At 46.2% G+C, this 15,319-nt stretch overlaps 1 protein-coding gene across 2 annotated transcripts in view; it reads right to left on the minus strand.

Annotated features, from left to right (window-relative positions):
- cdon (cell adhesion associated, oncogene regulated) overlaps positions 1-15,319 on the minus strand; it is a 46,282-nt gene that overhangs the window by 17,817 nt on the left and 13,146 nt on the right. For both annotated transcript variants that reach the window (XM_080429675.1, XM_080429674.1), the window contains exons 2-9: positions 15,136-15,255; positions 14,518-14,796; positions 12,408-12,554; positions 11,586-11,729; positions 10,733-11,029; positions 7,898-8,167; positions 1,263-1,558; positions 217-391 (exon numbers count right to left, since the gene is read on the minus strand). In XM_080429675.1, coding sequence (XP_080285801.1) covers positions 217-391; positions 1,263-1,558; positions 7,898-8,167; positions 10,733-11,029; positions 11,586-11,729; positions 12,408-12,554; positions 14,518-14,796; positions 15,136-15,208 — 1,681 coding nt within the window. In that variant the 5' untranslated portion in view covers positions 15,209-15,255. The remainder of the gene's footprint in view (positions 1-216; positions 392-1,262; positions 1,559-7,897; positions 8,168-10,732; positions 11,030-11,585; positions 11,730-12,407; positions 12,555-14,517; positions 14,797-15,135; positions 15,256-15,319) is intronic.

Genomic DNA, 15,319 nt, shown 5'->3' on the forward strand with positions numbered 1-15,319 from the left:
CTTTTGTGTAGAAATGTGCAGATACCCTGTACGTTGGTATGTTGGTTTCTTTACTGTTGAGCGAGAAAACAATGTTGCACATTAAGCCAATCATCTGGGGACCCCCCAAAATAATTTGGGGACCCCACTGGGGTTCCCGACCCACAGGTTGAGAACCACTGGGTTAAAAGCACCTTCAAGTGAACACTGAGGACAGGACAGTGTGTGTCTCCTGACCTTTGCCGGTGCGGAAGGTGAGCATGGCGGGCTGGCCCTCCCCCGCCGCGTTGCGCGCCACCATCAGCACCTCGTACAGGCTGGACGACTCCAGCTCGGACAGACGCAGGGTCTTCTCACTGCCGGGGACTCGAACCGTGGACCAGCTGCCCACCACTGCTCCCATCTCATCCACCTGACATACACACACATACACACACAGCACATGCACGTATGCACAGACAGACAGACAGACAGACAGACAGACAGACAGACAGACAGACAGACAGACAGACAGACAGACAGACAGACAGACAGACAGACACACACACACACACACACACACACACACACGCAGACAAAGGCAAGCAAGCAGGCCATGCAGACAGACAGACAGACAGAAATACAGACACGCAAACGCACGCACCATGTAACCACAGCCGCAACAAACACACCAACAGCAGGGCAGAGAAAAATAAAAATCATGTGTGAGTCCATTGTCCAGAAACTCCAGCTCTGTCCAAGCGTAAAGAACAAGCGGGAACAGCCAAGGCTAGCAGTGCCCCACGAGGATTCCATGTCACATTTTCCAGGTCCGACAAGACTCCGAATAACGCTGCCAATGCACTCTTAAATAGTAGTGGTGCACTTTTATGGTCAGACTGAGCTTATTAGCGAAGAAAACACAGGCCTTTTAACGAGGAAATGCCCGACCCCTCAACCCTGTCCAGCCCATGGTCTAACCTTCCCCACTTTAACCACTTAAACCCCAGCATCCTTATTGTGGGGGAAACCTTCGCATAAAATAGGAGGATCTACAAGCTCACAGATCGGTTTATTTACTTATTCTTCAATATCAAGACACTTTATTTGTAGAAGTGCGATTCACATACAGTATAATTTGGAGGAAATATGTACAAAAATGTAAGTAAGTTGTGTACACAGAATGTGCACTATTTGTACACAATTTGCTAGATTTAGCCAGAGATGTGAGCCCCATGATAAGTACGAAAGGTGCTGTATATTATTCATCATATATTATTAGTAATGTTCCCTCCCAAACCCACCTTGCGGTATTTGACGAAATAGGCGTTGATTGGGCTTCCCCCGTCGCGCCCCGCCCTCCACTCCAGGTCGTAGAGGTCAGGCTTGTGGGTCTGAGGCGGGCTGATGATGATGGGCGCCTCTGGCGTGGGCCGCTCTGCACTCCTGTCGGCGGGCAGAACGATCGCCTCCCCCCCGAGCCCCTCCTCCTCTTCCTCTTCGGGTAAGAGCAGCTCCTCGCCTTCGTCGCTCTGCATGGGGTGGAGTGAGGGCGACGCCTCCAGGAGCCGGCCGCCGGTGGTAGAGTCCGGGTGAGACTCTGTGAAGCACACAACATCAGGAGGTTTCAAAACGCTTCATTTGATAGCAACAGTGGAGAGAGACAGGAAATGGCAGGAGAAAGAGATGGGGAAGGACATGCAGCAAAAACGGATCAGATTCTAAGCCTGGCTGGCTGCGCAAGTACGGAACCTTAACGATGTCCGCTCCACACCAAAACTCCTGTGTTCATTCAAAAACAACTAAAACGCAATGCACTGCAACACGTTGCAGGCTCGCTGACTGGCTATTTTCGACACGTGACACCATCGTACATCAAAGTATAAAATACGGCTTAAATGGTTAGGAGCTGAAAATAGTCCCTAACCGAGTATACTGTATGCCTTTCGCACCAGCAGATTTAGCAAATCACGTCAAACCTCATCATTTTCACTTCCCTTTGGCTGGGTGAAAGTGACGTTCACCCGCGCACCTGCAGCCAGTCTGTTTACATTATGGAGCTAGATAGCCCGCTAACATCAGCTAGCCTAACAAGCACGTTATTGAATAGTTCAGTGTATAATTTGGAAAGAGGTGATAACTTATTCGGTCCACCATGGCTTGCCAACTCAGAAGGGGCGCTTGTTGACACGCGAGGCCATCGGCTGCACAGCGAGGTCACACACTCACCGTGGTACGCCTCACGAACCTCAAGGCGAAACTCAAGGCCAACCCATTAAGGGGGAAAAAATACGCTGTGAGCTTGTACATCTGATTTTTTGAGAAATTTTGATACACAAATCTTCTCTTCTGGGTGTCTCTGGCACAAAATATTTTCAGATGGGGGTTCGCGGCCAAATACATATCAATTAGGAGGTCCTTGACACAAAAAAGTTTGAGAACCACTGATGTAAAAGACGTGAGTGTATATACCTGGGTGTTAGTGAGACTAACAGAGGTGGGACTACGTGGCCCGGGCGGGGAGGCCCCCGGCCAGGCCGGAAGCGCTGGAAAGTTTTAGATTTCGGGAACGAGCCTTTTCGATCTCCATAAAATAACAAGAAAAGGGCTGGCTTCCCGCAGCGGTACATAATCAGGCTTTGTTTGTGTTTTTCATTAAGGACTACGGCAGTGCACCTGGGGAAATTATGCGAGCCGGGAGCGTTATTACGGCTGACACCGGTTTGGCAGAGACCCGGGGATGGAATTCTTTTTTTTTCTCCTTCTTCTCTTTTTCTTCCACAGACGCTCGGAGGACATAGCCTGTGTGTGTGTGTGTGTGTGTGTGTGTGTGTGTGTGTGTGTGTGTGTGTGTGTGTGTGTGTGTGTGTGTGTGTGTGTGTGTGTGTGTGTGTGTGTGTGTGTGTGTGTGTGTGTACTTGTATTACTATACTTGTGAGGGCCAAATGTCCCCACAAGTAGAGAAAAATTTGTGAAATAGACTTTATGAGAAACAATTTCCTGGTCCCCACAAAATAAATGGTTGTTTTAGAGTTGGGAAAATATCCAGGATGGGGTTCGGGTTAGGATTAGACATTTAGAGGTTAGGTTTACGAGGTGGGGATGGAGTTATGCCTAATTTATCCTTAGTTGTGTGCCGGTGCCGTGCACCGAAAATAGGCATTCTCCAAGCTCACACAGCGCATTATAAGCTTGTAGATCGGCTATTTTCAGCTTCTAGGGTTGGGGTTAAAAATAGCAAAACAACTGTAAAACATTCATAACATTCAACGTCCCCACAAGTATAGTATAGTAATACAAAACGTGTGTGTGCGCGTACACCAGGACCACTAGCCTCTAAGGGAGGGGGAAAAAGAGAGAAAAAAAGAGAGCGGCAGCATAATTGAATATTACAACGTAAACAAGTTGAAAGAGGAGGTTGGGAGAGGAGGGCGGAGAGGCGGGCCCGCAGGGGGGCACACACCCCCGAGGGGTGTGTGTGGGGGGGGGTGCCCCTCTCCCCGACTCGTCTTTCTGGAGGCATTTCTTTCGGTGTGCGGCACCGCACACCGGTTCACTTTACAAAACAAACAGGCCCGGAGCTGGTAACACTAGACACTGATCCCGGGCCTGCTGCCAGCTGCCACGCATTCCACACACTGACCATTAAAATACCGGAGAGAGAGAATCAGACCCCGCCACTATGTCCACTACTAGTACCACACTGCTTCTCAACCTGTGGGCCGGGGCCTCACTGGCGGGCCGCAAGGGTATATTGCAAGTGGGCCCCCCCCCCCCCCCCAAATAATTGGCAAAACTAAAAAGATTGAAATGATAATATGACATGAATATTACAAAATAAGTGTCACTTTTTTAATAGTTTATAACTCTACTCCATTACATCTCAGATGCAAATATTGTACTTTTACTCCACTACAATTATTTTAAATCTTTATTTACAGGTTACTTTGTGGATCTAGATTATTATTGCAAATAAACATACATTGACCAATTAAGCCCTGTATTATTGTATATATATACAAATATGCTATTTGGAAATAGCAGATAGTGTGCTTTTGCACAAGTAAATATATATTTATATCTATATTGTGGCATTGCTACTTTTACTTAAGTAAAAAAAATCACACCCTGTGTGAAGTGGGCGGTGTCTTCCTAGCTAACCACAATACTGAATGGAGTCAACCAATATATATGCTTTGATCTGAAAGAGCCACTTAGTGTCAGCATGTGTCTTGCTAGCTAATCACAATACTGAATGGAGTCGATCAATCATGTACAAAAGATAAATACATTTATCTTTTGTAAAACACACTTTATGATGGACAAAACCATAACTTAAAAAAAACAATAAATTGTTTTTTTTTAAGTTATGGTTGCTTATATAGGGCTATGCACATGTGTCATGTGACACTGGCCAATCACAGTCCTGAATAGATTGTGATTGGCCAATCACAGCGCAGGATAATTGTACACATTTCCAAACCTCACTTTTAGGGCCGGTTTCACTGCCCAAGATATTTGTAAATTTTTCCAAATCTCACTTATAGGGGCGGTTTCACCGGTTTCACTCGGTTTACTTCTCCCACCACTGGGGTGGGGGGGGGCTGGGTGCTCCATTCTGGACAGGACCCAGCTCTGAGTCAGAGTCTAGCTGTGCAAATATGTTGCAACTATAGTAATATTTAACTGAAATATCACAATAGCCCCCCCACCCAATATTGCAAAACCAAACCAAAAGGCCACGCTTCATTTGCCTGCATATTTGTGCAGGGACTGCCTCCACACTTGGGACAGTCCTGAATGTTCCATTCAAACCTCTAAGGGTTAAATGAAGAGGCGCGTTCTGCCAGCAACTTGGTAAAGCGGGGCCAGGGTTGCTGGTTCAATTCCCTGTCGTGGAGCTCGGCGCAAGTTCTTCATCCTTCAAACAAACACAGCAGCTGATTTCACTCTTTATTTCTGGTTTGCAGGTCTGTTAACCACTCTGTCGCGTTGTGAACTTATAGATCGGCTATTCTTCTTATTGTTTTTATTGCTTTTTATACTCTGTTCTTTGCTTGCTTTTACAGTACATAACCTAATTTTTATCCTGTTCTTTATGACTTGCTTGCTTTTACAGTACATAACCTCATTTTTATCCTGTTCAATATTATGACTCTTGGGCCATGCTTTTTGTAATCTCTGCATCATTGAGAATGAGGGTCCTGTCCTCAATGTATTTCCGAGAAAACAAATAAAGGTTGAATTAATGAAAAATGCCTATTCTGGGAGGAATCATTTGCCAAAAAAAGCTACAAAGAGATTTGGTGTAGACGGAAAAAAGCGGTCCAAGTACAGTTGTAACTCAGGTCCGTTTTACTAAGAATAGAGGGTTTAAGTGCTTAAGTGGTTAATTAGAGAAGTGTGCTGGTGGAGCGTTTGGCTGGAATGAAAGTCCTGCAGGAACTTGGCTCTGCAGCATGAAGCCACACGTGAACAAAGTGGGGGCGGGGGGGGGGGGGGGGAGGGGTTGTGGCGGTGGATGGTGTCATGGAACGAGGCCAGGGTGGGCGGCGATACGTTGACACAGCATGCGCTGTCCCCACCGCCACATCGAAGGCATGGTGGCTGGTACCCGCGGTCCCACCCTATAGACTGGGACAGCACTCGTCTATGCGGTGTCACAAGTCAAACACAGCGATGGGGGGGTTTGTTTTGGCTTCGGAATAGCACACATGCAGTGCGATTTAAAAAGAAAACGTTTTGGCTCTTCGAACTTGTAGATTTGGATGAGAGGTACGTGATGAGGAGGATGACAGGCTAGCTGGGGGGGAGGCGGGCCAGCCAATCTCCTCTTCCCTGCAGTGCACAGGAATCAAAGCGAGTTTTCCAGCAGCATCCCACTGATCCCATTCCCAGGGAGCATGTTTTAGACCAGGGATACTCAGACCTTGAAAAGACCTGACACTATATTTTGACTGATCAAACACAGTGGTAAAGGATTGGCGCGAGATGGTGAAATAAAAAGCGAAATCATCCGTCCCATTTGGGGTCAAAGTGGCGGTTTTTGGCATCAACCTTTCGGCGAGTGTTGCTGCTCACTGTAAAACGGGTGACTTGTGGTTACGGTGACTGAGGGCAGTATTGCCTGACTGGGTGATATTATTAAAGTAATAGTAATTAAGCAATTAAAGACAAAAACTATAGCTTTTTTATACAGTCTACAATTCCAAAGAAAAAAAAATGTAACCAATCAAAATTGCATCGCGGGCCGGAAGTGGCCCTCAGGCCTGAGTTTTTAATTTCACTGTTTTAGACTCTAACCTTTGATAAATGGCAGTTTAGTGCGCCAATGGCCCAGGAGGTAGAACGGCCACTCGGGAAACAGAAGGTTCCCGGTTCGATCCCCAGTCCCCTGTTACTGTCGAAAGTGTCCTTGAGCAAGATAATTAACCTCCAGATGCTCCCGGTGAGCAGGTTGGTGCCTTGCATGGTTTTCTCCGCCGTCGGTGTGTGTGAATGGGTGAATGTAATCAGAATCAGAATCAGAATCAGTTTTAATAATATTTAGTATAATAGTTTTAATAATATGTAATGCACATTGTAAAGCGCTTTGGATAAAGGCGCTATATAAAATGCACCATTTACCATTTATAAACGACACAAAGCGTTTGTATCTCCCTGAGCGGAGGTTTACCACAATGCCTGGGAGACGGATGAGACCCGACGCAAGCTGACCTTATCACGGTGGAAATATCCTCTCTTATCGAGGTTCACGTCTAATGTTCTTATTTTCGCGGATAAACAAACACGCCCCAAAACGAACACGAACCCAGCCACCTTGCATAAGAATACATTCTTCTTCCTTTTTTTCCGGCAAAAAACTCAGCCCACCCCAATTCCTTGCTGATTTGAACTCCTTATATCTGTACCGGTATTCATCATTTTGTAAGATAGAGGGGGCTGGCTGAGAAATGGGGAGCTAGCGGAATGGAGGAATGGGGGGGGGGCTAGTCTGCTGGGGTTGGGGAGAGAGAGAGAGAGAGAGAGAGAGAGAGAGAGAGAGAGAGAGAGAGAGAGAGGTTGGGGGGGAGACGATGAGTTAATAAATAAAAGGCAGTTGTGTATGATGTTGACAGCCGGGTGGTCTGGACCCCGTCATAACCCTCCACGGTAACTCCTTTACATTCCAGCGACCGGGGGCTTATCCCTGACGGCGTGCACAAAGCTCACTCTCACGCTCGAGCTCAGCCCCCCGGGCGCGGGGAGGAGGGCAGCCTTGGAACCTAGCAGCACTCTAAACTCTAGCTCTCCACCGGCACTGCTCACAAGAAGTAAGTAAAAAAAAGAAAGAAAAGCAGACCCAAGCCAAGCCAGGCCAGGCCTCCCTGCAGACGGCAGCTTCCAGGCTCAACACTAGACCTTAACCCTTGCAAGCGCATGTCAGCGGAGAATATTCAGCGGGGGGAGTAGGACGTCCTCTCGGTGGGGGCTCCTCACCGGCAGGTGAGCCGTTATAGGATTACAAAAGCAGTGGGAAGCAGTAGGAGGAATCGAAGGGGCATGAAACCCTAGGCTGAGCTTGTTTTCCACTTCAGGGTAAAAACATGGCATAACACGGACCTTATCGTACACAGTGATGTAAGCAACACAGCTGCAGCTAATCAAATTAATAATTGGTGTGTTAGATTTTAGGTGTGTCAATACTATCATGCTCGCACAATGGCATGCCCTTGGCTCTGGACACACCTATGACAATCTAACACACTCATTATTGATTTGTTTGGTGCAGCTGTGTTGCTTACTAGTCTTAATCTGCTGTAGTTTTTAACCTGAACTGGAAAACAAACTACAAAATCAGCCTGCGGATTCATGCCCCTTTAACTGTCTTATTGGCCAAACTGGGAAGGGAAGAAAAGGGGTAAAAAAAATAAAAGCGTGTATCTTTACAGATACTTACGTGACTGGACGCTGAGCATGCCAGAGGACTGCGCTGAGCCAATCCCATTGTCCAGCAGGCACTGGTACACGCCCTCGTCCCGGAACGTCACGTCTGTGACGACGAGCGAGGATCCCGAGATCTGGACGCGGTGCGAGGGGGCGACAGGGTGAGCGTTCAAGAGCCAGGTGGCGTTGGGGGCGGGGTTACCTCTGGAGGTGCAGGTAAAGCTTGCAGAGGAGCCCAGAGAGGCGGTTTGGTCGGTCAGACCCGTCACAATCGACGCAGGCTCTGTGAAGGACAAGACGAGACATGGCAACCATGATGACGGACCTATACCCTGTTATCTACTGCCTCTGCAAGAACACTGCTTTTCCAACACAACCGAAGGGTTACAGGTGCTGCCTGTAAGTGATATTTTTTGGTTCAAACCTAAAAAGGTTTTTGTTAAAAAGTTAAAGCTCTATTATTCTGATAGTAATCATTGCTGTAGAGTGTTTCTTCAGTAACAGACGACACCCCATCTCTCCAGCTCTTTAACAAACATAAAATACTTTTTCAGTTGATGCACCAATTTCATTCTATCCGGAGAGAGAAACCTTTGTTTTTGTTTCATCACTTCTAAATGCACTTTTAAAAATTCTGTATCCTGTATGAGTTCTCTCTCCTGATTGGATGAAATTGGTATCTTGACCTGAAAATGTATTTTCTGTTTACTAAAGAGCCGGAGAGACGAGGACACCCACTACTGAACAAACACTCCAAAGCAATGATTCCTATCAGAATATAGAGATATTTAACACTCATTTTGAACAAAATCATATCACTTATAAGACCTTGTTCCAGCCTTAACTCATCTCACCAGGAGAAAGGCATGGAAAAGAACCGAGCGTCGATGGGGCGGGACTTCCGTATTTTTTTACCAATTAAAACACTGTTGTCATGCCCTGGGAATATAAATAGATCTGCACATTATCAACTTGGGGCGTTACTTCCTGTATTTCCGCTTAGGACACTTTCAGTAGCAGTTCTTCATATTGACCACGTCACCAGGAACCAAAGAGAGCTAAACATCACTGGACTTCATTCATCAGGATTTTCAACATCACCTCTACAGTATATTGTCTCTGTCGGGTGGAAACCTCCAAAACTGTTACTTTTCATGATTCAAATTCAAAACTAGCAGATCTACAAGCTCAAAAACGCGTCGCTTCACGCCGCGTTTCGAGCTTGTATATCTGCTACTTTTGATGCTTTTGTGTGACGCTGTAGTATGATCAAGTATGGCGTTCATTTACGAAAAGATATGGAGATAAGAGGTTTCTGCCTGACAGCAACGATATAGTTTGTTGTAGGGCTGTGTCCTGAGCTATGACATGTATGTTCTGAATTGTTTTCAATGGAAGCGCCGTGTATTTACGCTACACTGGGAAGGCGCTGAATGTCTATGCACCTTCTTGTCTGCCGTTTTTAATCTCAATGCAGGGTTGAAAAATGTTCAACTCTGGACATTTGGCTGAATGGTGTGCTGAAAGGTTTACTCCAGTGATGTCACTGGGTTAAATTCTGTGAATGTTAAAACTAGAACCCTCACGTCCTGGTTTTTAGTCGCCAACCCTTGGTGGCCGTGACACTGTGCTTGTTAGCCGTGTTTACGGCAAAACAGGGACCTTGACAGTTCAGTTCAGACAATATGAATGAGGTTGATGTAACGATGGCCGTGGCCTGTATGGGTGTGCCAGGCCCGGCACGTCCGACCTACTATTGGCTCTCTGATGAACATGACTAAGAGGCCGCTCACACATTAACCCATTAAGACCGGGTAAGCATCTGTCATTTTAGACTTTAACCACTTTAACCATTATTTTATACTTTGGCTATTCAACAAGACCAGGAGACCTGGTTCTGCCAGACCCAGAATGAAGTCCTAGTATGTAACACACCTACAAACCACTTTATAATACTTGTGACATAATAATGATGTCATGAATAGTTCGTGACAAAAGGGGACGAAAGGGGGACAGACTTTTTTGGCTGGGGCCGGGGGACAAAGTGACAGACTTTTTTTTGGCTGGGGCCGGAGGATAAAGTGACCATGCCCATGTATGGACGAAACAGGTACAAAGCCTCATGTAAGCCCGACCCCTTGGGTCTGGCAAAAATATAGATATAAAATCACACCCAGTGTGAAGTGGGCGGTGTTATCATCACAGTGATGGAAGCTCACTTCAAAAAAATAATAGTTATTTTTTTATAATAGTTATTTTTTTGAAGTGCGTGGTGCTATTTATAGGTTATGAATGTCGTCATGCGTCTCGCTAGCCAATCACAGTGCTGAATAGAGTCAGCCAATAGAGTCAGCCAATCACAGTACAGCTAGGATTGTACTAATGCTAGGGGTGTACTAATATGGGCCAATCACAGTGCAGCAAAAGATGTACTAATGAGGTGTCCCAACCCCACTTATAGGGGCGGCTACACCGCCCAAAAATATAGCTCATAGCGCGGCACCAAGTGCCGCTCTATGAGCTTGTAGATCTGCTATTTTTGGAAATTTGTGAAAATCTTTGAATATATATTTTGAAGCGAACATTTGTAACTCAAATCTTTGCTTCTGGGGATCTCTGGAACAAAATATTTTGAGATGGGGTATAAATACATATAATTCTGGGGGTCCTTGACATGAAAACGTTTGAGCACCACTGATATAGCAACATACGGACGCACTCTAAATCCTGTTAGGATGTTTTGTTAGGATTTAGAGTGCGTTCCTCCTGTTAGGATTTCCTGTTAGGATTTAGAGTGCGTTCCTGGATTGAATGGGTTAAGGAACTCATCAAACCCCTGGCTCCGTACCTTGCACATTCACAGTATAGTTGGCGCTGACGATGACTCCGCCCTCCGTCTTGACAGTGCATTGGTAGCTTCCTTCGTCGCTCCTCTTCACCGAAGCGAGGGCCAGGTTGTTGTGTTGCTGCAGGTGGCCGGGTCCCGCCACCGCCACTTCCTTCCCGTCCTTCAGCCAATGGGCCGCCGGCGCCGGACTGCCGCCGGTCACGACACACTCCAAGGTCAGCGGCTGAGACGGTTCCACTGTTAGTGTCCGCGGGGTGGCGGGGTACGCTATCCGCACCGGAGACCCATCTTCAGAGTCTGTAAACAAAAGAATGGACCACACAGCAAAAGTGTTATGTAACTATTAGAGGGGTTAAGTTAACACTGATGGTGCGTTCACACGGGCAGATACAAAGATACAAAAATACACTGCATCTTTGTCGCTGTGTCGCTTAGTATCATGTGCTCCTCAACGCGGTCGCTGACTTCATCAAACGTGCGGACATCGGAGCTACAGTTGTAGCTTTGTATCTGGAAGTTGAGCCCAGCTCAACTTGAATTTGTAACTTTGTATCTTTGTCGCTAGAGCTACAGCTACAAAGGTCGGATGTATCTTTGTATCTTCATGTCGCTGGTTTCCATTTTTTTATCTGCCCGTGTGAACACACCATAAGGGCTTTTGCTGTGCAGTTGAGAGTGGTACACATAAAGAGACTATAAAATACTTTTTTATTTGTACTATAATCCCCCCCCCCCGCCCCCCCACACAGACACACGTAAAGTCGGCGTGTTAAGAAATGATATCGTAGCTGAAAGAACATCCATTCTTCGAAGTTCCACTTGCCAAAGAGTTTTCCAAAAGATGCAGACTTACGTTTCACTGACAGCTTAGTGCCATGAGCCTGGGTACGCGTCTCCCCGGTAACAGGGTTGTAGGCGCCACATTTATACATGCCCTGGTGCTGCGCGGAAACGGAGACGATCTGAAGGTTCCCCGATGGAAGGACTAAATAGTCACCTGGAAAGACAAGGAGAGGATGTGTGACTGACTGATCACTGTCATGTATGTCTGATATCGTCACTGTTCAGCAGAAATCTTGTACGTCCAAAACCTTTACTTTACCTTTACTCAAGATACGGAAAAAAAAAGTAAACAGAAAATAGATCTACATGCTCACAACGTTGTCACATCGATACTTTTGTGCGACACTGTCATACGTTGAAATATAGAAATCGGGCATTAATTTATAAGAATCCATAGAAAGACGGAATATGGAGATACAAGGTTTCTGCCCGACAGCGACGATATGTGCCACTGTTGCACCTCATGCAGACACAGTGTCATTGATTGTAGTGATTGAAATAGATCGTTGCTGTCGGGCAGAAACATCTTATCTCCATATTTTTTTCGTAAATGTTATGCCCTACTTGATCATGCTACAGCGGCACACAAAAGCATCAAAAGTAGCAGAAACACGGCGCAAAGCAGTTTTTGAGCTTGCAGATCTGCTGCCTATTCTGCTTTGTGTTGTGTTTCACAAGTTAATGGTAATAAAATATGAATGAACAAAAACAATTGTATCTCAAGAAACTTGCCGTCCATCATAAAACAATTAATAATAATAAAGAAACATTATTCATTTTTTATAGATGACAGAATGATGTATTATTCCATACAGGGTTATTAAAACAATACCTGTGGAGGCTTCGAGCCGCTCCCCTCGTACCCTGAGTCTGGGTAGCGCTGGAGGAACGCTGTGGGGCAGAGGGCACTCGATCACAACGGTACTGCCCTCCTGCACCGATAGAGAACGCCTGCGACTCTCCTCATATTCAGATATTTCTAGAGAGAGTGAACGAAGGAAAAGAGCCAGAGAGAGACAGAGACAGAGACAGAGGTCAAAGGTGGAGAAAGATAATCCTCAGTTAGAATCATTATGAAGTATCTGTGCATGCAGCCACAATCTTAACCCATTCAGTCCGGGAACGCATCTGTGTCATTTTAGATTTGAGCTATAACCATTATTCTATATACTTTGGCGAATTCAAAAATAGCAGATCTACAAGCTCCTAGCACGGCACCGAGTGCCATGCTAGGAGCTTGTAGATCTGCTATTTTTGAAAAATAGTGGCAATTTTTGCAAATATTTGAATAATATATTTTTTTAAGCGAACATTTGCAACTCAAATCTTTGCTTCTGGGGGTCCCTGGAACAACATATTTTACTAATGTTTGCTTTAAAAATATATATTCAAAGATTTGCACACATTTTCAAGATTTTCAAAAATAGCAGATCTGCAAGCTCATAGCGCGACACTCGGTGTCGCGCTATGAGCTTGTATATCTGCTATTTTTGAATAGCCAAAGAAATCTAAAATGACACCGGATTGAATGGGTTAATAGGTCAATCTGCGCTGTCCATCTAAGCAGATGGACATTCACTCTTTGCGTATATGTGCTCAACTGTGCTCGCTGCTACAACAATGAGATGTCATTGTCATCAAACTCCCTCCGCCTCCCCAGCGTCCTCCTGTGGTTTATTTACCTTAGCTTTCACTACTGGTATGTCAGCATGTCATGCAATGCAGTTCCACATGTATTGTATATGTTCTTTAAATATCTAAGTATATAGCCCTATGAGGGGTTCATATGTCTACTGTGTCCATGTCATAACAGTGTATCTTTAAGCTCCGCTTCAGTGGGGTTCATGATCTCAGTATGTGTGTGTCACGCTTAAACAGATTGTTCTGGAATGTCACCAGAGCAGCGCCACATCCCCAAACACAATGCAATACCACTGCAATAAACGGTTTTCATCTTCGACTGAAACCGAGGCAGATCTGAGCTGAGAACGGATGGCGTTAAGGAGTTGGATGGTGTTGGACGGCTTTGTTTATTGTTCTAGCCAATGATTCCGTGAACTGCTGATACAATAGTGGGTTGAGGTCGCCCCCCCCCCTCCCCCCCCGCCCACACAGTGCGGTCCAGAGCCGCCCGCGTCCCGGCGGGAACATATTGTGCCACACAGGAAGCTCCAGAGGCTCATTAAGGATACCGGCGTGGAAGGCCGCTTGGACGCGGACCAGAATTAAAGAGCTCTCACTGCTTCCTTCCTCACGCTGTTTCTGCGGGCAGCCGAGGCCGGAGGAACTCCTCGCTGAGTGCTTTACACTCCAGAAGAGGCCTTTTCCGATTCGTAAATGCAACTTCCATCCTTGCCGCCGAAGTACTTTGAAGTGAACGGGAGCCACGGGAAGTCAGAGCATTTCGCCATGAGCGTGTGTCTGCGTGTGTCTGCGTGTGTCTGTGTGTGTCCCACTTCATGTGAAGTGTGTCGTTTTGTAGATTCGTGCACACACGGTACGGTATGGAGGCGGATTCACACCCCGCAGCATGCATGTACAAATGTACATTGTACACGTACACGTAACCATTATTTTATATACTTTGGCTATTCAAAAATAGCAGATCTACAAGCTCATAATACGAGCTTGTAGATCTGCATTTTTTTTTTATCATGATTTTTTTTGCAAATCTTTGAATATATATATTTTTTTAAGCGAACATTTGCAACTCAAATCTTTGCTCCTGGGGGTCCCTGGAACAAAATATTTTACAAAAGGTTCGCTTTAGAAAATATATATTCAAAGATTTGCACACATTTTCTAGATTTTTCAAAAATAGCAGAACTAAAAGCTCATAGCACGTACACGTGCATATTGTATTTCACGTGCATGTGAATGCAAAGGGCTGCTGCTGCATTCACTCCCCACAGGCATACGTCCACAGTTTTGCACATACACACCTGCTATGGCCACATGTATATGTCGACTGGCGATGGCGGGTCCGTGGTCCAGGCGAGCCACGCACTGGTAAACGCCCTCGTGGTCGCGTTGCAGAGAGTGGATGGTGAGAGAGGCGCGGTTGAGTTCCAGGCCGGGCGGACCGGCGAGCTCCAGAGGCAGGCCCCGGAAGCGCCACGACACGGCGGCCGTCAGAGGGTTCACCGAGCAGCGCAGGCGCACCACGGACCCTCGCACCTGTACCACCGAGGTGGGCTCCGAGCGGAACGTGGGATATTGAGCTGGCGGAGAGAAAAACGGGGGACAAAATAAGAAAGCGGTTTTGAGTTAGGCATGTGAAGTACGCCAAATGTCAGATTTAGTTTTTCGTGTTTTTCATCAAGTTTTTACATTACATTTTTACACTGCGTTAATCCCGCAGGAGAAATTCTGTTTCAGCTTCACCCAGTTGATGACTGCTCAGATTGTCATATTGAGCGCTTGGGGGGGGGGGGGGGGGGTAAGCTGTTAGGGGCTAAGTGTCTTGCTCAGGGACAATTTAAATAGGTTAAATAGAACAAACAAAGATAGATATATATATATATATATATATATACTGTATACACATGCACATCTCTCACCTGAGCAGCTGATGAGGAGGGTCTGACTGAGCCACAGCACGGCGGACAGGACCACCCCCAGCCCAACATCCATGGTGTTCCTTCACCCCCACCCGGCGCTGTGCTGGTGCACCCCTTTGTCTGTTCAAACAACACACACACACACACACACAACGTTCATGTTCCTCCATATCATACCATTTGA

This window comes from Gymnoscopelus braueri, assembly GCF_963280865.1.
Source record: "Gymnoscopelus braueri genome assembly, chromosome: 5".
Lineage (NCBI taxonomy): Eukaryota > Metazoa > Chordata > Actinopteri > Myctophiformes > Myctophidae > Gymnoscopelus > Gymnoscopelus braueri.